General features: G+C 42.4%; 1 protein-coding gene across 2 annotated transcripts; it reads left to right on the forward strand.

Moving 5' to 3' along the window:
- Positions 1-1,038: 1,038 nt before the first annotated feature.
- LZTS1 (leucine zipper tumor suppressor 1) lies at positions 1,039-19,965 on the forward strand. Of its 2 annotated transcripts, none has more exons than XM_073654059.1 (4): positions 1,039-1,194; positions 15,926-16,394; positions 16,588-17,211; positions 18,084-19,965. In XM_073654059.1, exons 2-4 carry the CDS (start codon positions 16,029-16,031, stop codon positions 18,588-18,590), a joined length of 1,497 nt encoding a protein of 498 aa, XP_073510160.1. In that variant the 5' UTR covers positions 1,039-1,194; positions 15,926-16,028; the 3' UTR covers positions 18,591-19,965. The 2 variants fall into 2 exon arrangements, with proteins under 2 accessions (XP_073510160.1, XP_073510161.1); XM_073654060.1 differs by lacking the exon at positions 1,039-1,194 and adding an exon at positions 2,001-2,151.
- The last annotated feature ends 4,616 nt before the right edge of the window (positions 19,966-24,581 follow it).

Consider the following 24,581-nt stretch of genomic DNA (forward strand, 5'->3'; position numbering starts at 1 on the left):
AGAGCCCCTGATTTTCCATTTGTTAATCACAGTTTGAACGCTGCTGACTGGCATTATCAATTCCTTGGATATTTTTTTGTATCCCTTTCCTGTGTTATACAGTTCAACTACCTTTTCCCATAGATCCGTTGACAATTCTTTTGCTTTCCCAATGACTCACAATCCAGAAACGTCAATGGCTTGATGAAAGATGCAATAGTCTGTCTGGATCCCAGAAACTCACTCAGCTTTTATGCACACACACTGATTACAAGCAAACAGGTCACAGGTGAGGATGTTACCTTTAGTAGCCATTCAAACCCATTTGTGTCAAATTCTGTGCATGTTATCAGGCCAAAATCACCAGGGTATGTGAACTTTTGATCAGGGTTATTTGGATGTTTTTGGTTGTCATTAAGATTTAAAAAGAGAAAACACAGTAGTTTGACAATAAATGGCTTCACCCAACCAATAACCATGAGTGGAGAAAAAGATTTTTTGTTGTCATTCATATTCTCTGAAATAAGACCAAGAAAGGAAAAATTCTGCAGGGGTATGTAAACTTTTGAGCAAAACTGTATATATGCATATAGGTTCACATCTTATAGGAGTGTTGAAGGGATTGGTGGTCCTTTTTGTACTGTTGAATAAAAACTCTCTTACCCTCCCCCACCTCTCTTTTTTTTTTTCAAAAATAGCGTCAATTGCAATACCACACATAGCCATGGACATAAGTGGCGCTGTTTCTAAAAAGAAACCTATCTTTATGGTAAATACCGCTTACAGATCCCTCTATTAAAAGTGTAAGAGTGTGGCGGCGTCATATTTGGTGCCCATTCTTCTTCTTTGGGGTCAATTTCCAAGCTTTTTTTCCAGGAACCTATATGTATATGTGTGCGCCTGTCACTTTATTAAATAATATAGAGGAAGATATTCTGATGCTTGAAAAACGACGTACATAGAAAAGGGGGGAGAAATAAGGCTCTTGCAGCGAGTGTGTGAGGGAGGATAGGAAAATCAAAGTGTGTGGGAGTCAGATGGAGTTTTATGTAAATGCTGCCTTTTTTTTTCCGGAGCCAATAAGAGGATCGAGTGGATTTTATCCCAGCCCTTCGTTGCTTGCCAATTTGGCTACTAGTTTCTGCTGTCAGTGGATAATCGAATGCTGTAAGCTACAGGTCTGGCCTCGGACTAGTGGACTATAATTGGGAGCAGGTGAGTGTAGGGGGAATTATTCCTGGGAAGGGCCAATGGTCGTCCTATTGGATGAATAATAAAAAAGGAGCGATAGTCTGCAGACTACAAGGACGGTGGCAGCTACTTGGCAAAGTGAGACATCCATCTACCTGGAGGAGGTGTGAGCGAGTCTTTTAGGCATCTTTTATGAGGGTGATAGTTTAGAGAAAATAAGGTGATATTCCGTATAAATAGGGGGGGTAATGATTTGCGAGAAATTGTTGGGATACTATTTAGGTCGCAATATTCAGTAAAGAAGCAATGCTCTGCAGGTAAGAAGCAGAAAAATTATTTAGATTCAATGCTCTGCAAGATTTGGGGGAAAAAATAATTTGGCAACTTATAAAGGTTTAGACTTTTTACTGACAAGGTGGTCCTAAAACCCTATAATGATTTGAGGGACCGGGCTTTAAAAGTCTTGTAGGTTAATGCTCTGCTGCAGTCATCCTAGAAGAGCGATGCTCTGCAAATGACGTAGTGAGAATGTTCTGCACTATATAATTCTCTATTATAATGCATTTAGATGAGTGACGCTCTGCGGATATCGTTAAACAATCAAAGCTCTATGAGAAAAGGAATAAATGGGACGAGGACTCTCTTAGGTAAAACGTTCCCACGTCGATCAAAACAATTTTCTATGTGCAGATCTAGCAGTGCTGGATTCGTCACATATCAGCATAATCATTTTTTGTCAATGGTTTTACATAGGACTGCTAATTAATTTACAGATCAGGTCCCCAGAAAGTTAACTGACACATTCAGCTCTGCTACATTTGCACTAGCCTGCGCTCCGGATAAATAGATAGATATATGTATGTATGGCTAGAAGGGTTAATAGAAGGATGGTCCGTAGGTTACAGGTGGGGAGGGATTAATGCTGGGATGTATTACTGAGGCTTGAAGTGGAGGACCAGGAATCCTTGTGTGGATGCAGAGGTGAGATGTTATCCTATGTGTCTATAGTGTGTTGTCTGTGGCATGAGAAGGGTTAATATCAAGGCAAATCCCTACTGATCCTTCTTTGGAGTCATTGATATTGGTTAGCACTTGGCGTTTTGGGGGAATGATGTTCTGGGCTCTCGGGGGATTCGTTTTACGTCGTCTCGTTAACGGTTTGTTGTCGAATTGTAACGGAATTTAGAATTTTTGGAAACTATAATTTTGTTTTATGCAAAAAAAAAAAAAAAAAAGCTCCAAAAATGCACTCGGGGATACGGGAGATAATACCCTACATCGTTTCTGCTTTTAAATAGAGATGTAGCAGAGATGGATTTGTCATTGGCACTGTATAATATCATCCAGTAGGTTACCTTGCAGTCCTGAATTAAACTGATTTCAACATTGCTCAGATGAGAGACGAATGTATGATTGAGCGCTGTGGATCTGCTTTATAGAAGAAAGATGATCTGGCAGGTTAACTTGCAGTCCCATGTAAACTCAAACTGATATTAATATTGCTCAGATGAGACATACATTTGTCATTGAGCGCTGTGGATCTGCTTTATAGAAGAAAGATGATCTGGCAGGTTAACTTGCAGTCCCATGTAAACTCAAACTGATATTAATATTGCTCAGATGAGAGATACATTTGTCATTGAGCGCTGTGGATCTGCTTTATAGAAGAAAGATGATCCGACAGGTTAACTTGCAGTCCCATGTAAACTCAAACTGATATTAATATTGCTCAGATGAGAGATACATTTGTCATTGAGCACTGTGGATCTGCTTTATAGAAGAAAGATCATCCGACAGTTTAACTTGCAGTCCCATGTAAAATCAAACATATCAATATTGCTCAGCTCAGATGAGAGATACATTTGTCATTGAGCGCTGTGGATCAGCTTTATAGAAGAAAGATGATCCGACAGGTTAACTTGCAGTCCCATGTAAAATCAAACTGATATCAATATTGATCAGATGAGGGACAAATTTATTATTGAGCGCTGTGGATCTGAATTATAGAAGAAAGATAATCCAGCAGGTTAACTTGCAGTCCCATGTAAAACCGAACAGATTTTTTGCTCAGATGAGTTTTAGCCTCAGCTCTGCTACATCCATAGCGATTCTAATTTTTGCACCGCAGTCCCCCCCCCTTCCATGATTGGTTCTGATCCAAATGTCGGTTGCTTATTCACACGTTTGTAGGGTTTATTTCTTGGGTTAGACACAGCGAGCAGCGGAGGGGGTTCTTGTAAATGTTGGGATTTTTATTTTCTTTTTTTATTTTGAATGTGTGGGTCTGTTGCCATAGGATGCTGTCAGAATTTGACATGATCTGGTAAAGAGGCTGTTGTCCCTGACGGTCGCTCCAGCCTGACTCATGCAGCACAGAGTGTGCGTGGGAGGCGCTGCTACCTCCAAGACTATACACTCACAAAATCAGGGACTGGGAGACTTTCTTAAGGGGCTGAATTGGAGGAGTGTGTGGGAGAATTGCTGGAGAACCTGCCTCCAGGATTATTACCATTGCCTTAATGTCAAGAGTTTTCTTCTCTTCCCATAGGGATAACCAACCAGCTATTACGAAACTACAACTCCCAGCATGCTTTGACAGCCGAAGGGAAACAGGTTGGAGACTATGACATAGCTGTCGTTTGGCAAACCACCATCTAATCCACCTCCCCCGAATACATGAGCGCTCGACTCATGTGTTTTCAATGGGGAGAGAGGAGAAAAACCATATTCTTCTGGTAGCGGTTTATATCTTCCCTTAAAACAAAAGGCTCAGACGCTGAAATTCGAATATGTTCGATCCTTCCTCCTCCAAAATCTGTTAGCAGAGAGTCTAGAGGCCCCCAAATACATCAGATGGTCAGCCATTTCTGTCAAAATTGTCCGAATTTCATCTAATGTGTATATGGGCCTTTAGATGTGTAGATAGTTAATACATAGATCTATCCTTTAAACTCAAGCGCCCCTTAAAGAGAACCTGTCACAAAATCAAAAGTGACCAGTTTTTGCTCTTATTTTATTCCTGCTGCTCTCCTGAGTAATCCACTTTTTTTCTTTTTTAAATCCGCCATACGTTTCCAGAGATATGAGCCTTCTTATGTAGTGCATTTCCCCCTGGTATTTATCAGGGGGCGCGGCTCACATGATCCTCTGGGGCGTGTCTTTAGGCTGCTTTGCATAATTACCCTGTGAGCCGCACCTCCTTGATACAGACCATAAAAATTAGGTCTAAGTGAAAAGCCCATATCTCTGGAACTGTATGGCGGATTAAAAAAAAACAAAAAGCGGAAGAGTCGGAATAAAATAGGCGCAAAAACTGACCATTCCTTGACCGCTCCTTCTTAAAGGGTGTACATTTTCACCAAATTAGCATTTAATGGCTTTGAATCTCCCTAATACAGTGCGTTATGGGTAAATTATAATTAGTAATTATCACCACCTCCTTATTTGTGTTGACCAAAAACCTTCTTATATAAGAAGGGAACTGTGAGAACAGATTTATCAAAACTGTCTAAAAGAAAAAAACCTGTCTTTGTTGCCCATATCAACCAATCACAGCACAACTTTCATTGTTCAAGAATGGAGTTCAGAACGAATTCCATCCTTGTTGCTATGGACAACAGGAACTACGGTATTTTTCTTTTAGTCAGTTTCAGAACCTTCGGAATATAGATGTATATAGTAGGTGTCTATAGAGGTTTTTACAGAATTAACATTTATCTACGAGATTGATGGGTGAGGGAGCGTCACACCACTGGGACCCTCTTTGATCACAAGAACGAGGTTCCCGCGTTGCCCTGTTTGAATAGAGTGGTGGTCGAGCATAGTCTATGCTGCTGAACTGAAAGACTATGGGGAAAACTGAAATAGCAATGGGGGTCCCATTAGTGGGACTCCTAGCGATTACTTATTACTTATCTTTTGGATTCTAAAAAAGAAGCCCCCTTTAAGGAATTATTCATCACCCTAAAATGGGCACACATTAGGTTATTTTGCTTCTTCTGGATCAACACAATTTGGATTGTCTTAAAAAAGATTTTACCACAAAATTCGTTTATCACTTTGGGACCCCCTTTCTCGCGTCCATTGGGGTCCCAGTGGTTGAACTCCAAATGTGATGGCAACCTTCCTCCCTAACCTCATCACTGGATTTATATAAGTTTTTGGCTCATGTTACCTGGATGCAGGGGTGGACATACCATTGGTGCAATCATACAGGGGCTCAAGAAGTAAGGGGGCCACTACTACCTCCAAAACAGGTGGAATTGTGCATTATAATGAGGTTTTGGACCGCAAAGGGCCCATATATTGTTCGTGCACAGTGGTCCTCTTCTGTCTGTTTCCGCCACTGCCTGGGTGTATATAGTGTACAGATGTTTACCAAAAATTCTCCACTTTTTCTACTTTCAAAGAAGCAATCCAAGTGCATTGACACACCTCAATGCACTTCCAGACTAATTTGCATATGATGTATACACTAGGTGACTGGCACATCCGATCTCTCCAAGAAATGATCATTTTTATTGGGGGAAAAAGCCATATCTCTATATCCATATGTGAAAATGTGCTGACAGGTTTCCTTTCATTTCATGCCGAGGAAATAATTTCAGTATGGCCATTAATTATAGAATAAGATTTACTCATAGTTGATATCACGTCTTGAATATGAAATTAGGATTTTGAAGATAAACAATGTATCATTCTAGTGATCCGATGACGGCTGCAACATGATGGTTAGAATAAATATAGGTTCATTATATTTTTTAAAAGTCTTAGATTTTTTTTTTTCTATATGACTATGTTTTATAAAAAAATGAAAATAAAAAATCTAGCCATGTTCACACTGACCACTAGGCCTAATACTAGCCTCACACTTTCTAGGCCTAATACTAGCCTCACACTTTCTAGGCCTAATACTAGCCTCACACTTTCTAGGCCTAATACTAGCCTCACACTTTCTAGGCCTAATACTAGCCTCACACTTTCTAGGCCTAATACTAGCCTCACACTTTCTAGGCCTAATACTAGCCTCACACTTTCTGTTCTGTACAGAAGACTTTTCAGCAGTTTCATTATCATCAAAGACAGGATTGTAATGAAAAGTAACACCTCTATACACAATAGATAACACATGATTCACAATAGAGGACATCACAGCTCACCTCCTTCCCCTTCCTTCACAAGGACCATATCAGAGCATGCCCAAAAAATACTTCCACAAAAGTCTATAGCTTAATAGCTAGTCTATTGCTGCTGAAAAGAACAGGAATGATAAGCCTAATTTTAGTCCTAGTTGCAAGTGTGAAAATTTTAACATTTCTGATTTTTTTTTATAAAGATGCTGAGTGTGATATGGAAAGAAAAGTTTTTAAAAAAATGCATTTATCATTAAAACCTAATTTATCAAATAAATCCTTTTCTGATGACAGATTCCTTTTAAAGCATGATTTTCCGTTGGGGTTCACCTTTGCCATAATAACCATGGTGGAGAAGTAGACCAGGGGTACATAAACTTTCAAAGGCAATATTATCAGATTGTACCACTATAAAACGAAAAACTACCCCGTCCACTCTTTTCTGAAGGGCCAAGTCTTTTAAACATTTATGGCATTTTCTATGGATATGCCATAATATCTCATATGGGAATTCACTGTACAGGAGTAATCTGGATACAACTGCTAGACATTATACAGATCCACCATTTACCATAACAGCACGAGCCAAACAACCTCCTTCATAACAGCATCTGCCACAAAGTGTTCTCCATAACGGCTCAAACCAAAAAGTGTTCTCCATAACAGTTCAAACCAGAAAGTGTTCTCCATAACGGCTCAAACCAGAATGTGTTCTCCATAACAGCTGAAGCCAGAATGTGTTCTCCATAACAGCTGAAGCCAGAAAGTGTTCTCCATAACAGTTCAAACCAGAAAGTGTTCTCCATAACAGTTCAAACCAGAAAGTGTTCTCCATAACGGCTCAAACCAGAATGTGTTCTCCATAACAGCTGAAGCCAGAATGTGTTCTCCATAATAGTGCCAACCACAACGTGTTCTCCATATCAGCACCAGCCAGATAGTGTTCTCCATATCCCCACCAGCCACAAAGTGTTCTCCATAATAGTGCCAACCATAGTGTTTTCCATAACAGCGCCAGCCACAAAGTTGCCTCCTTAACCGTCACAATCATAAAATATCTTCAAGAAGTGTCACCCATAAAGTGTTTTCCAAAACAATCCTAATCGCAAAATGTCCTCAATAAAAATGTCACCCACACAGTGTCCTCTATAACAGTCCCGGTCACAAACCAGCCAGAAAGTGTCCTCCATAACAGCACTTTCCACAAGTGGCCTCCATTACAGCACCAGCCACAAGTTTCCTCCATACCAGTCCTAGTCACATAGTGGCGTGGCCCCTACACCAGCACCAGCCACAACGTTTCCTCCATAACAGTCCTAGTCACATAGTGGTCCCTACATCAGCACCAGCCACAACGTGCCCTCCATAACAGTCCTAGTCACATAGTGGCCCCTACACCAGCACCAGCCACAACCTGTCCTCCATGAAATTGCCAGCCATAGAGTCTTCTTATAGCAATTGCAGCCTCAAAGTGTACTCCATAGTAGTTCCACCCAAAAAGTGTCCGCCATAACAGAGCCACCCATAAAGCATCCTACATAACAGTGCCACCTATAAAGTGCCTTCCAAAACAGCAGCAGGCACAAAGTGTCTTCCATGAAAGTGCTGGTCACACAGTCTCCTCATAACAATTGCAGTCAAAAAGCACGAAACATAGTCATCCCTATAGCCTTCCATTACAGTCCCAATCATACAGTAACCTCCATATCAATGGCAATCACAAAGTGTCTACCATAACGTCGCCAGCGACAATGTGTCCTCTATATCAGCATCAACCATAAAGTGTCCTCTATGAAAATGCTGGTCACACAGCCTCCCCATAGCAATTGCAGTCACAAAGTGCTATCTATAACAGTGCCAACCATAAAGTGTCCTCCATACCAGTGCCAGCCACAAAGGGTCCTCCATAAAAGCGTTAGTCTCACAGTCTCCCAATAAAAATCCAAGTCACAAAGTGTCCTCCATACCATTGCCACCCATAAATCATCTTCCATATCAATCCCAGTCACAATGAGTCCTCCAGTAACAGTACCACCCACATGATGCTCCATTAATTCTCCCACACTCCTCATAACTCTTTAAGTCTTAAAGGAAAAGTTTATTTTCGAAGTTCTATACTGATACACATATCTACAATCAGAGGAGGAAAAAGGAAATTGAGCTTGCATCTAATGATAACACTCTGTTCTCTGCACAATAAGTATGCGGGGATCTTTTGACAATCGCGCCATCTTGAATCATTAAAAAAGGCACATTGGCCTGTGTCCTGATGGGGCACCATTTATCAACACGTTATATTGAGTATTGGGATTCATCACCATTGCTTTTATCGGCATACATTTAAAGAGGTTGCCCAAGGGATAATAAACATGGATTCCTTCTTCCAGTAAGAGCGCCAACCTCTATCTACAGGTCCAGCCTAGTACTGCCATTCAGCTCTACTGAAGTAAATGGTGCAGAACTGGAAAACCACTGGGTAACACTTTGTGGAAGAAAGCAGCCATGGTTTTCTACTTTTGGAAAATCCATTTAATATTCTTTTACCTCACTAAGGTAGTCATTGGTGATCTGGTACTAGCTCTTGATGCCACCAAGGGGTCCGACCAACTTTCTTGCATACAGGTGACATGACTTTGACTTCTTTTTTCCAACCCAACATCTGTTAACCTTGTGGGGAGAAGACGAAAATAGGAACATCTTTTCCTTTGGGTCTGTCTCCATTTGGGCTATCTCTATGATCTGTACACCCTTTCGAATGGTCAGGCTTCTGCTTGCATCTCCTTTATGGAACTTTACGTCTTGGCATGATGTAAAATCTTCCATAGTATTTGGACACTCCGCTCTAGGGGACATGCTGAGAATTATAGTTTTGCAAATTCTGGGGAGCCACATGTTGAGGATGGCTGACTTTAGATTGTGGCACTCTGCCATCATGTTCCCCTGTGAATTCCCGCATATTCCCACATCGGTGCCGATAAGTCTCGCAAACTCCTGCGCTTTAACCCATTCTATGCCTGCCAGCAGAAGCTTTTGTCCTGCTCTTTTCAGAAGGCATCAGACTTCCTGTTGCCACGGAAACAGAGTGCGCAGCTTGGAACGCGGCGTACAGTGTGTGTGTATTTTTACTGTGGCTTTCATGATTGACAAACTATTGCATTGTGCACGATCCCAGGATATTATTATTATGTGACACAAATGACGGTCTATTCATGATGTTAGCTGCACATTACCAAATCAGGATGTACAGCAGCTCGTGTGACTATCGCATGTAAATATATGATTTATCCCCTAGCATTATATCCCAATGTGCCATGAAATATACGGTGTAGGAATCAATGCATTGTTGTATATGTCTCTATGGACCCTATAGATAAGACACTAGCTTTAGGTTCCTCCAGGTTTGCACCATTTCACTTGTGGAGTTAAACGACCATCGATAGTTGTTTGCCAATCGGCGTTCGTTTAATAACCTGCTTAGACCGGCGGAACTCTTTTCCTTTGTGCACAGAACAATCAGTAATAGATTGTTCTGTGAGATAGTTCTCGGCAGCACATGTTCTGATTACACAGGATGACGTTCTGCCGAGAAAGATGATTACACCCGACGAACTAGCATTTTGCCACCAATCGGGTGATTGGTAGCCTGCTTGCGCTGTCTGATTATCAGGAGACGAATGTTCCTGTGAATCACCATTCATGATAATGAGCCAGTATAAATCCAGCTTAATTCAGTCACATAACAGTGTGCCAAGCATAGATTCCCCATAACATTGTGCCAGACAGATGCCCTATAACAGTGATGGCGAACCTTTTAGAGACCGAGTGCCCAAACTGCAATCCAAAACCCACTTATTTATCGCCAAGTGCCAACACTTCAAATTAACCTGAATACTGAGGTTTTAGTTTAGAAAAAACAACTCATGCAGAGAGCAGGCAAGGGCAGCATAGAGCAGCCACAGGAAGGAGCAGGGGTATGAGACTGCAGAAATAAAGAATATGCTCACCCCCTTTCTTGGTATATGCCCACCCCCATCTTGGTATATGCCCCTATCCTTGTATATATGCTGGCCTCCCCCCATCCTTGTATATATGCTGGCCTCCCCCATCCTTGTATATATGCTGCCCTCCCCCCATCCTTGTGTATATGCTGCCCTCCCCCCATCCTTGTATATATGCTGCCCTGCCCCATCCTTGTATATATGCTGCCCTGCCCCCATCCTTGTATATATGCTGCCCTGCCCCCATCCTTGTATATATGCTGCCCCCATCCTTGTATATATGCTGCCCCCATCCTTGTATATATGCTGCCCTGCCCCATCCTTGTATATATGCCCCCCCAATCTATGTATATATGCTGCCTTCCCCCAGTCCATGTATATATGCTCCCTCCACCAGTCCAAGTATATATGCTCCCTCCCCCAGTCCATGTATATATTCTCCCTCCTCCAGTCCATGTTTATATGCTCCCCCCAGTCTATTTATATATTCTCCCTCCCCCAGTCCATGTATATATTCTCCCTCCCCCAGTTCATGGATATATGCTCTCTCCCCCAGTCCATATATATATTCTCCCCCCAGTCCATATATATATTCTCCCCCCAGTCCATATATATATATTCTCCCCCCAGTCCATGTATATATTCTCCCTCCCCCAGTCCATGTATATATTCTCCCTCCCCCAGTCCATGTATATATTCTCCCTCCTCCAGTCCATGTTTATATGCTCCCCCCCAGTCCATTTATATATTCTCCCTCCCCCAGTCCATGTATATATGCTCCGTCCCCCAGTCCATGTATATATGCTCCCCCTCAGTCCATGTATATATGCTCTCTCCCCCCAGTCCATGTATATATTCTCCCCCAGTCCATGTATATATGCTCTCCCCCAGTCCATGTATATATTCTCCCTCCCCCAGTCCATGTATATATGCTCCCCCACAGTCCATGCCATATGCCCCCCCAGTCCATGCATATATGCTCCCCCCAGTCCATGCATATATGCTCCCCCCTTAGTCCATGTATATATGCTCCCCCCTTAGTCCATGCATATATGCTCCCTCCCCCAGTCCATGTATGTATGCTCCCTCCCCCAGTCCATGTATGTATGCTCCCTCCCCCAGTCCATGTATATATGCTCCCTCCCCCAGTCCATGTACATATGCCCCCCAGTCCATGTACACTGTGTGCAGAATTATTAGGCAAGTTGCATTTTAGGGGATTATTTTTATTATTGATCAACAACTATGTTCTCAATCAACCCAAAAGACTCATAAATATCTAAGCTTAATATTTTTGGAAGTTGGAGTGTTTTTTTTTTAGATTTGGCTATCTTAGGAGGATATCTGTTTGTGCAGGTAACTATTACTGTGTAGAATTAGTAGGCAACTTAATAAACCAAATATAATCCCATCTCACTTGTTTATTTTCACCAGGTAAACCAATATCAGTGCACAAAATTTAGAAATAAACATTTCTGACATGCAAAAATTAAAACAAAAAAAATTAGTGATGAATATAGCCACCTTTCTTTATGATGACACTCAACAGCCTTCCATCCATAGATTCTGTCAGTTGCTTGATCTGTTTTCGATCAACATTGCGTGCAGCAGCCACCACAGCCTCCCAGACACTGTTCCGAGAGGTGTACTGTTTTCCCTCCCTGTAGATCTCACATTTTATGATGGACCACAGGTTCTCTATGGGGTTCAGATCAGGTGAACAAGGGGGCCATGTTATTATTTTTTCTTCTTTTAGACCTTTACTGGCCAGCCATGCTGTGGAGTAGTTGGATGCATGTGATGGAGCATTGTCCTGCATGAAAATCATGTTTTTCATGAACGATACCGACTTCTTCCTGTACCACTGCTTGAAGAAGTTGTCTTCCAGAAACTGGCAGTAGGTCTGGGAGTTGAGCTTCACTCCATTCTCAACCCGAAAAGGTCCCACAAGTTCATCTTTGATGATACCAGCCCATACCAGTACCCCACCTCCACCTTGCTGGCGTCTGAGTCGGAGTGGAGCTCTCTGCCCTTTACTGATCCAGCCTCTGGCCCATCCATCTGGCCCATCACGAGTCACTCTCATTTCATCAGTCCATAAAACCTTTGAAAAATCAGTCTTAAGATATTTCTTGGCCCATTCTTGACGTTTTATCTTATGTTTCTTGCTCAAAGGTGGTCGTTTTTCAGCCTTCCTTACCTTGGCCATGTCCCTGAGTATCGCACACCTTGTGCTTTTTGATACTCCAGTAATGTTGCAGCTCTGAAATATGGCAAAACTGGTGGCGAATGGCATCTTGGCAGCTTCACGCTTGATTTTCCTCAATTCATGGGCAGTTGTTTTGTGCCTTTTTTGGCCAACACGCTTCTTGCGACCCTGTTGGCTATTTGCCATGAAACACTTGATTGTTCGGTGATCACGCTTAAAAAGTTTGGAAATTTCAAGACTGCTGCATCCCTCTGCAAGACATCTCATAATTTTGGACTTTTCAGAGCCCGTCAAATCTCTCTTCTCACCCATTTTGCCAAAGGAAAGGAAGTTGCCTAATAATTAAGCACAATTTATATATAGGGTGTTGATGTCATTAGTCAACACCCCTCCTCATTACAGAGATGCACATCACCAGATTTACTTAATTGGTAGTTGGCTCTCAAGCCTATACAGCTTGGAGTAGGACAACATGTATAAAAAGTATCATGTGATCAAAATACGCATTTGCCTAATAATTCTGCACAGAGTGTATATATGCTCCCCCCAGCCTGCAAGCGCCGCTGTTCGTCGCATATTTAAAAAAAAAGAAAAAACATAATAAACACTCCTACTCACCTTCGTTCCTTCTCCCGCGCAGCGTCCTGTCCTATAGCCGGCAGCTGACTCCAGCGTCCTAGCGACGGGGCGCATGAAGTCACTGCCATGCGCCCAGTCGCTTGTATGCTGACATCAGCTGCTAGCTGCTGGCCTCTGATTGGCCAGCCCCGTGTATTGCGGCGCAAGGGCCTGGCAAGTTCGTGCGCTGCAATACACTTCTGCTAGATGTGCGTCCGAGAACACACATCTAGCTGAAGTAGCGAGGCTGGCGTCGGCACTGGGCGGGCTCAGAGTTCTCACCCACCGGCCCGGTCCAGTAGCGCTAGTGCTGCGGCGATGGCGCACGTGCCCACCGGGAGGGCTCTGCGTGCCCCCTCTGGCACGTGTGCCATAGGTTCACCAGCACTGCCCTAGAGTGTATAATGTAGCTGCACTTAGATATCATGGCGTTCTGACATGGCTGAAAATTGAATAAAATAATAATGTATTAAATAAATCTAAAACCATCTTATAAATTAAATTCTCTAAAATTATCAAAAAAAGGGCTTTCCCATAAATAACATCTCCCAATGAAGTGCCTATAAGTCTAGGTATTGCCCAAAGGAGCAAGTATTTAGTTAATCACAAAGGGTTAAAGAGTTTTCTTTTGCAATGTTATAGTGCAGACATATTGGTAGAATAAGTGGGGGGTTCAACATCTGGGACCCCCCACCAATCTTGAAAATGAATGGGATGTGGAACTGTCTCAGGTGTGAAAAGAGCCTTAGGCCAGATTCATACGACCATACAGCAGCCATATTTTACGTCTTATGTTATGGTCGCAATTCTCAGCCTGAGGGTAGGTGCATAAAACCATCCGAGAAAAACGGTCCGATTATTCTGATCAGAGTGGGATAACTTTTTTCTTGGACGTGGAGAGAAAAAAAAAGTTTCTCCGCCTTCTCCATTATGTCAGTCTGTGAAATCGGACCCCACTCAGTTGTTATCCTAATGCGGTCCAATGCTTTTCACCAACCCATAGACTCAGAGCCATCCATGAAAACCATGGACAGCACTCGTCCAAGATAGTCGGTCAAGTCATGTGCACGAACCCTGACTGTGGTCTCCTGCATCATATATGCCTATAAGTCTGTCAGAGACCCCTGCTTGGGCCAAGAATTATGGCCATAAAATAGACCATAAGGTCATCAGACTATGCCCTATGAGTATGCCAACACTGAGTATTTTTGCAGGGGTCAAAAACAACAAGTTTTGTAGTGGAAACTTCTTCAGGAAACGTTCCTTCTTTGAGGCGTTTTTGGATGAGTTTTTCATTTCCTGCAACCGTTTTGAAGAGATTTTGTAATAGATTCTTCCCTGAAACTTTATTTTTTACAGCTTTTTGATTGGACAATGCCCAGATTGAAGAGGATTCTATCAGTAGCCGCTTCAAGACTCCTCAAAAACTCCATGTGCACATAACCTAATGGTGTGTGCACACGGTACCTTATAGACACCGACGTACCCGTATAGTTTATGAAACAGAAGACTCTTAAGGAAAATGCCAGCTGTGTTTTTCCTAAAGCATCTTCTTTGTTGTCTCTCTTGCTTTTGCGGTGGATTTGCCACTGGCGTCTTTTTTTTGCTGTTGCAATTTTATGTAAAAAAAAAGTGGTTGCTTCCAAGCTGAAGCCGCCTGAAGAATGCTCAGATCACTTGTGGTAACCACTTCTTGGATTTTGAAGCCTGAAGCGGTTAATAGAAGTTACAAAAGACGGAATATATGCACAGCACATCATTTTGACATTGCAGTGCAGATATATTCATATTTTTTATGTTTATCAAGCACTTTTCAGGAGGGTTCCAGGCAGAATCCTCTGAGAAGAAAGACATTCTGTGCACTTACTGTATGTTAAGGGTGGGTTGTTTTTGCTGAGTTTGTGGAGTGTAAACTAAGCAGAAACAAGGCTTTGAGGATTTCTGCGTTTTTGACGAGGATTGGAGAGCTTCCGCTCAGATTCTGCTCCAAAAAACTCTGTGTGAACATACCCTAAGAACTTCACTTTTTGCACTAGAATTAATAAACCAGATAATTGATCTGTAGGTATATCTTGACTTGTCTTCAGAAGGAGAACTAGAGGACACCACCCCCTCCTTCAATTCTCCACATTCATTTAAACGATGCAAATTAAAATTATGGACTGCCTACATTATTAGCAGGGAGAAAATTGGTATCCTCATTTGCCCTCCAAAACAATGCATGTAGCTCAAAGAGAGAGAGTATAGTACAGCTGATGCTTATAAGATGAGCTTTATTTATGTTGTTCTAATTGTTTGCCAATTATGCAATTTATAGTAGAAAATGCAGGTGCAACTTGAAGCTTCTAGGTCCCAATGCAAAATCTTTTCCGGGGCCTCTCCACCTATGTTGTCCTACTGCAATTTTTGCATCCAATGCAGCTACTCCCCTGATCAGGGTCATATGAAAAAGACTGTTTGAAGCCAAAAGAAACCTATATATTTGAGAAGCTTTGGACTATAATTGCCTGGGCCCACTAGAGGACATTATTCTAACCTTCACGCTCAATGCATAATTCCACTATTGCATAAAACTTATTTGTCACCATCCTAGTGGCAAGTGAACAGCTTTAGTCGCCGCCAAATGGTGTTATATTCTGGGATCAATAATTGTGTAAGAGTTCAGGCCCACTTGCTGGTCTTCTAATACTCTGATCATTCTGAACTTGCATGTAGACCAACAAGTGATAGAAGCATTGCACGTAAAACTTAGTCACTGTATAAAGCTATATTTAACCACTTTTCCTTTTGTCCCGCAGGTTCTTAAAATAAAAAGATGGGTGACCCTGGGATATGACCTTTGGCCTTTCTCTCCATCTCTTTGCCTAATTTGCTCCCTTAACTGTCCATACTGGAGGCACAATGGGCAGTGTGGGTAGCCTCCTCTCTGGGCATGGCTTCAATAGCAAGCATGGAAGAGGTTCTCAGCATCGTGGACGAAAACCCCCACACCTCAAAAAATTGAGTCGTTGCTCAGATGGGATCCTACGATTTGGCTTTTCCCAGGAATCAGGACATGCCAAGGGAGGGGGATCTAAGATGGGACGGAGTGAAGATTTCTTCTATATTAAAGTAAGCCAGAAATCCCATGTGGGTCCAAGGCAGGATTATCATGAAAGAGTGACCAACACTGAGCCAGAAAGTCAGCCAGTCCAGGAGTATCCGGTTCCAACAAGCAAGCCATGTAACCCACCCAGCTTGATCCACTTTCCCAATCGGCTAGAATTGGTAAGAATATCTTTGTAGGCCAATATAATTTTGTAGTGTTATGAATTTATTATTATTACCGCTTATTTGCCATGAGATTAAGCATAAATTTTCAAGTTATTATTTGTAAGCGATATCTATGGAATATCGTAATAAATGTAGATTATTTGGATGCAAGTGTAAAAGTCAACTAACAGTTGCCATTTTTTCCAAGGAAATGAATGCCTTGCGCCCAACACCTCTTAAGCCTGGAATGCGAAGAAACTCAGCGGTGACATGTTACCCTGCCGCAGAGAGTGGGCCTCAACTTTCTCTGTACTACCGACCAGATCGTCTGCGAGAGGCAGAAAGTCAGGCAGGGCACTGCATACGTGGCATGTCAGAATCCGGTAGAAACTCCATGTCTAGCCTTCCAACACATCCCAGCAAGATTGGAACAGCATGCCAACTGGATGCATTACTAATGCCAACAGGTCGTTTTGGAGGCAGTGCCCACAATATCACCCAGAGTTCCAGAAGCAACATGTTGAGCCTTAGAGCAATGTCTTTGTCAGATGGTGGGAATGCTAATAAAATTATCAGCGTGCCACCCAAGTCAGGTTTAAGGTCTCCGCCATCTTGTGATGACTTGGCAAGATCAGAACCCGGTGATAAAACAGATGAAGGTCACAGAGGTCCTACCAGATCCAGGCAAAGTTCACAAAGGGGCCAGAGAGGCCAACACATGTTACAGATTCAATTGGCACAGGAGCGAGAGTCTAAGGAAAGCAAGGTCCGAGCTTATGAAAAAGAGAAGAAGATTTCCATGAGTCCATCAATGGATGAAACACAGTGGGAGGTGAGACTATAAAAACATGTTTAAGAGATGGGACAGAATAGAAATATCAGAAAGAGAAAAAGCAATAAAGAAAGAAATATAGCGGCATGCTTTCCATGAGCTTAGGCACCAAGTATGGGATTGGAGGCCATCATGGTCATAGGTACCTCTTGAGTAGGGTCAGATGATGCACCTTGTGCCACTTCTCTTTTTGGTCACCCTAAAGACCAGGCATGAGTGGTAGAAGTATAGAAAATATATAAAAGAAATCTTAGAAATATTGATTTTTTTTTTATAGCATCCAGGTTTACCTAGAAGAGAACTTTCAGTTAAGGCTGTGATCACATTGGCATAAACTCAAGATACTCCCCATATACACCATCTCTATAGTTTAAAATGGGTGCCACAAATGTCCCCAAAAATGCCCTTTTCACATTTTCTTGTATTATAATGTATTCAAAAGCCCAGCTGACTTGGTGCTGATTGAGTGACATATATAGTTGCTACGCATACAGTTGCATATGACCGGATATTTTACCAGCATATAAGCCAAATGTGTACCATAAATGTAAGAACAGGGTTATCTATGCTTTACTGCTCAGTCTTGTGACCTAACCTCAGATGAGCCCACACAAAGCACCATGTAATGCTTAATTTTACCTGTGGTGGTGCTGTGGGCGAATTAAACATTAGCTGTCAGTCATCCTCACTGATCGCTGGTTGTCCCAGCAGATAGATACCCTGTGATCAGTTTATTATCAATAGACCCTTTAACAAAGAAAAAAATTACCGTCCAAAGGAGACAACTCTTAACATCTTCTGGCATTAAAAATATGAGAATGAAGAGTTGAGGAAAGTGTTTATTTTTTCTAATTTTCCATTACTTCCTGCAGGTATGCCAGAAATCATCAGAAATTGCATCTCTTCGTCAACAACTACGGGAAACTCAAGAAGAGTCTTCCCTTCGAGCCAGTGAAATTCTTAGTTTGAAAGCCCAACTGCGGGAGACTAAAGGCCGAGCAGAGGCCCAGGAACAACGTGCAAGGGAAGCAGAGGAAAGGCTACGTGCCTCAGAAGCAGAAAGAGAAGATAGAGAAGAGGCAGAATCATCAGAGGTCGAGATGGAGACACTTCGCACGGAGCTCGAGGCAGAACGACAGAACAATGAGCAGATGACGGATGTCTTCCAGAGGGAGAGGAAGACTTGGCGAGATGAGAAGGAGAAGGTCATTCGTTATCAGCGCCAGCTGCAGCAAAACTACCTTCATATGTGCCAACGATGTCAAGCACTAGAGCAGAGGCTTCGGGCTCTAAGTGGCGAGGACCTGGATGATGGGCCCATCATGACCCTTCCCGATATGGAGCTCTCCTTCCAGGACATATTAGCCACAGAGATATGATTGGAGTAGTGTGAGAGAACAGATGTGAGTCAGTGAGAGAATGGTTGAGTGCTTTGCGTCTAGCTGAACAAAATAGAGGCTGTAAGGAAGCTTATGTCAAACCATATACTGTAGCGTACGCCGGGGCGTAGCTATGGGAGGACTGGCATAGCATGTGTCCTAAACGGTAGATGTTGGGGGTTGTCAATGATTGCGGCTGCCTATGACAGGTTATACAAGACTAGGACAGCGAAGTGAGTTTTTGCCTAAGATGGGAGAAACCATGGAAGACATGAATGACAGTAAATTGTTACTGCGAGCCAGTGTATGAATAAAAGGATGAATGCATTGTGCATAAAGTGGTTGTATGTTGCCGTGTACACTCGCAAAGTATATTTTATGTGTATAAAGAGCCCTTCTTCTAACACCCTACTGGTTCTCTTTGTACCTTGATCATTTTGTGCAAATCACCAGAATAACACAGATGGTCCATGTGTTGTGGAGTTTGTGCCGCACGCAAATCTATTTGTGTTCAGTGCACTGGTGATTCGAAAACTGAACAGACACTATGAGAACTAAAGAAGGCGTTGAAATGCCATAAACTTATGTAGGCCACCAGCAATGAGACAACCACTAGACTAGTCCTCTGCTTGAAGAAAAAAACGTTATTGACCATTGACCTCTGACGGAAAGTGGTGCTAATGGAAAAAAAAACACTGTGCCGGATGGTCGAAGTTCTGAACAACATTCTGGAAGAAGGCTCCAAAAACCGTAGTAATATGCCAAATATTGGTATAAGTTGGCACTTACAAATGCAGAACTTAACGGCAGGACTAGTGGAACATTGCTGCTCCAATATAAAACACACAAAAAAAGAGTTAATAGATAAAACTTTCATGGGCCAGTCAAGCCGAATAATGCACTGCTGGTCATTCGCAAGTCAGACAATCAGTTGACCTCTACATGCCATAAAGAAATGCACTTTGAAGGAACTAAATGACCATTGTGATGCTAAGCCTTTGTGAATGTATGGGCAGTGGGAATATTACTCCAACCCCCCTCTTGCTAATATTTGGGATGAGGTTACAATGTCAGGATACTTGGGTTGGGGAAGCCATATTTCTTTGTGTCTAGTGCAGCCTGGAAGCTGCTAACTGGGTGACAAAATCTCAAAATTTGATGTTTACATGATTTAAATAAAGAAATCTACGAGATGATGTGCTGCTGTATTATGATGACCTACGTGTTATGTATCTCCTTTCATTGGTCACCATTGATGGTTGTTTTTGTTTTTTATATGTTATTAAGTATTGTATTGCCAGCGATTCATTCACGATTTCTTGTAGAGATGGGCCTCAGGGTAGACTATTAAAATATTTTATTTTTTATTTACAAATCGCATATCCTATCATACTTTATAGTAATTTCTGCCTGACTTTGAGTTCCATGAAGCAAGGAAACCTAAATTTCTAAGGTTCCTATGATGCAGGTCCCACAGAATAGGTGATAAATAGATAATCGCTGAGGATACAGCCCAAAGTCCCCTGCATGACTGGTGCGGTAGTGACCACCAATCTTATAGACAATGAAGGAACAGTGGTTGCACATGCTTACTACCACTGCATTCACGCTACCCTGTTCTCGTGATCAGTGGGACCATCAGTGGTCGTACACACCAGTGATCATACATGTAAGACCTCTCCTGTGGATTACAAGGTTTGAAGAATTGCAGCATATCAAGGTCCTTTGCAAAGATTACCATCATCTAGCTCAAAGTAAAGTCCAGGCAAATACGTTGGTAGAGAAGTTGATGGTCATGTAAAAAACCCACCGTAGCAAGGTAGGGATAACTACTGCAAGTATTGGAGCCCACCAGCAGCAACCAGTCTACTTTTTGAATCTTCCCAGTAGAAGATGATCACAATTAAATAACATTCCTTTTGGGATATGTACAAGTTGACAACCTCAAACATTTTTTCCCTTTCGAACCACTGTTTGTAGAGAAGTAGTGGTCATGCTTAGCCTAAAAAGATTTTGCAGACAAACCTGGGCCATGTGTTTTAAGACCTTAAGTCATTCTAAAATGGATTGTCTCCTAAGGACCTCTCCTGACCATATGCCCTAAAGGGTAACTAATGTAATCGAGGGGACGTTCCTTGCCCTTTCATACTTAACATGATTTTCTAAATTTTTTGCAGGCTAAACTGGGCCACCTTAAGGGGACAGCCTCATAAAGACAAGGTCTGACCATGTGCCCTATCAGGGAGTAATGGTTGGTCATTTATTTGAAAATTTGGCATGTAACGGTACATTCGGTTACAAATGTATAGAAAGAAGGTTATAACACCTAATCGTTGGGGTTAGAGAAGTAAGACTTTAAAAAGAGGTATTCTTGTCGAGACTTCTACTTTAAGCCTTGCCAGAAGATCTAGCCTTTGCTTGAGCTTGACCTGAAGTTGTGTTTTGTAAAAAGGTATTCTCCAGTAAGTGCACACTGCCATGACACCAAGAGCAGTATGGACCATTGTTGGCGATGAGATAAAAGACATCCAGAAGAAGACAAATGACTGGGATAAATCCAAGGATTAAACCAAGATGCCAGCAGAAACCAAGGAGATACAAGAAGGATGAGCCAGAACAAATCAAGAACATAGCCAGGGAAAAGGCTAAAAGAAGAGGAATACAGTGGATGTCAGGGCTAATAACACAAGACTAGGGTCATGAATTTTGAAGGTCAGACAAAACATAGGTAAAGACTTATCAAATCCATTACTGATTTGAGCTACCATGCTGGGAACCAGATCGACAGACAAGTAAGCAGTATAACAGGATCTGGATAGGTAGACCTCCTCCAGAGGGATTTACATTAATTATTAACATACATTAATGAATGACATTTAACAGGTTCCAGACAATGAAATCAACACATATCTGTACATTGTAAAATGGAAGAGAAACCACCATCTTTGGGACCATTTTGAAAAGTAATCTCCATTAAAGGTGTTATCCACTACCTGGCCAACAACTTCTTAAAATTAGTACTCCCGCTTTGTAAAATAAAAATAAAATATACTCACCTCCCGCCGTGACGCCACTACAGCGATGTCTGCGCGGGGCCTCACGTAATATTGTTATGCCATGTGAACTTTGCAGCCAATCAATGTCAAGGGGGTGTACTTATTTTGAAAAGGGGTTGTCCAGGTAGTATACAGCCCTTTTAAATGATAAAATGCATACATTTAATTAAATGTTAAGTTATTTATAATTTTTTACCTGTTTTTATACAGATACATTTTATACGAACATTTCAATACTTCTTTCAGTTGCCCTTGAAAACCCTCATTGCCATCCTACAATTCCATAGCCGTACGTAGCCAATACCGGGACATCCCCAATGGGTTCCTACCGTGCATCAATTTGCTTCTAAAGCATTTTGAGGCCTCTACTACCCACTAATAGAAACACTATTGCTGGGGCACTAGGCATATGGCTATATTTTGAGGGATACTATTATTTTAAAAGGACAATATAGCAGTCAGGACTGGCGCCAGCACACGGTGATCCCAGGCAAGAGTCGAAGCCAAGGGAACCTGGAGGACGAACTCTGTACAGGTTTCAATTTACGACATCTGTCCTAAAGCACGGCAAATGTGTGTACTGTGTCTATAGAATACCCACTTTTGGGTGGGTTTATATAAACACTGCCCTCTTGCAACCCAGTAGTCCTGGGAAACCCTAGACAATTGGCAACTATGCTGCTGTGTAAGCAATGGGGCGACGTACCATGACTCAGTCAAACAGCTTAGATGTCGCAGTCGCTACGCAAAGTCTATCAGAGGTAATCCACTGTGATCGCAACTACCTTACAGATGCTATTGAGGGGATGAATGGAACATTTATTTTTTGATATCTTTGACACTTTTTTATTTTTGTAGCCCCATTAATGGACTTAAAGCTGCAATTGCTAGGTCTTTGGTACCATACATTGCAATATTCTACAATACTTCTATATTGCATCATATTGTTCTATCGGAGATATCCATTAGGAGTACTAACATGGCAACAAAAAGGGTCTTCATTAGGCTCTTGAGTGCCATGACATCCCATACAGTCTGTGTCTAACTGCTTAGATGTCATGATAACTATTGACTGCAGCATCTAAGGGGTTGACTACTAACAGCCCAGATCGCGACAGGTGCGTGTCAACTGTATTACTTAGCCGGCAGCCAACATGTATGTGGGTCCCCTTTTATAGAAAACATGTCTGAGTATACAGGTGCATTGATGTATACAGACTTATATTAACCTACAGATGAGTTTTATAGCAGAGAGCAATGCTCGCCGTGTGCTCTGCTTCTTGCAGCCCACACACAGCAGATGAAGATGCTAATGAGCTATAATTGTTCTTCAGAGAGAAATTATAGCAGAACTGATTACATAAAGAAAAGAGGGGGTTAGAGATCGGAGTCTGATAGAACAACTTGCAACGCAAACGTAACTAACCCTGTGCACTCCATGGTAAGCCGTGGTCCACGGAAGCCTTGCCTGTAAAATCTGATTAGGAATAATTGTGACCTGTTAGGGATTATTATTCCCGGTACTGTGGATAAAATATTGCAATTCTCCCTGGCATGTGTCACAAGCTATGGAGTAGAGATGGAAATAGCCGCTGGAGAGATCTGGTCCAGCAGACATATCAGTATTCCGGGTCCCCTGAATGGGATCCATGAAACCGCCTCTTTCCTGCCACCATTCCCAACTCCTCTTTTGATTAGCTGGCCTGGCACGACATAATCATTTCGGCGTGATGCACACATGATGTTGTGCCAAGCCAGCTAATCATAGTAGGAGCAGGGCGTGAGGGCAGGTCAGTAGAAGGCTCCACACCTGATCGGCTTGGCAGGGCTCCTCGTCCTTCCCCTATGGCCGCTGGTTTCTGCTGTGCTCCATGTCAGGTTTTACAAGTGGCCCAGTGTGCCTCCATGACATCATCTCCCTATTCCTTTTAAGGCCCATTTGGACACTCCCCTATGGTTGAAACGTTAAAGGAGAACTGTGTTCTACAGACTTGTGTTTTGGTCTCTGACCTCTTCCAAGTCCTCAGTTCCTATGGTGTCCTCCTGTTTCTGTGGAATCCAGTTTTTCGAGTCCTCTTTGTTCCACGTTCCTGACAGCCTGCTGTGCCGACGCCCAGGGTCCATGCGTCTATCCTGACCTGAGGCTTAGTGGATCCACCTCACAAGGTGAGCCTGACAACTCCCATCCAGCAGCCATGGAATCCCAACCAAATGTATGCGCTCATCTCTACTATTGAGGTGTATCCTTCATAGCTCCTCCACTATATTATACCTTCTGCAGTGGAAAATCGAATGCACATATTTAAAGTGACCCTCCACCCTCGGACTGATAAGTGACTATATATTTCTCATATATTGTCATCCTCCCTGTCGCTCTTCATTTGATTCCCGTTGCCTTCTCCACTAAGATTGGTGTTTCGTTCATTCTGCTTCCAAAATGGCCACAGGGGTTACATATGGAGTGCAGTGGTAAGTCCAAACCATGCCTTTCCTGGGCTGTGGGATAGGAGTCAGGAAAAATATTGTTTAGTGATTTAGATTAACCTCTGCACTCCATATGCCACCCCACCCAGTAGCCATTTTGGAAGTAGGAGGAATGGAACACGCAGCCAAGCGAAAGAGGTTGAAAGTGGCAAACGGTCAGAACAAGGAAGGCTGAATATTCCTGTAAAATGTATTATCACTTTTTAGTCCAAGGGTGGAAGGTTGATTTAAAGTGATGGGATGGAGGGATGGAGTTGTGCCATGTCTGGTGCTACAAGGCACCTTCAATCAGCCAATCATGGATGTGGCCCAGAGTCGGATCTCTATTGTTCTCATATTGATGGTCTGTAACAAGAACAGATTATTAATATTAAAGACCTGTAAGCCTGCCCAAAAGTTTTATGCATATGCTTTCCATGACAGCTACAACGCCCTTTTGACAGCTATGAAG

Source organism: Phyllobates terribilis, unplaced genomic scaffold (genome assembly GCF_046119375.1).
Source record: "Phyllobates terribilis strain yellow unplaced genomic scaffold, ASM4611937v1 Scaffold_11__3_contigs__length_659146591, whole genome shotgun sequence".
NCBI lineage: Eukaryota > Metazoa > Chordata > Amphibia > Anura > Dendrobatidae > Phyllobates > Phyllobates terribilis.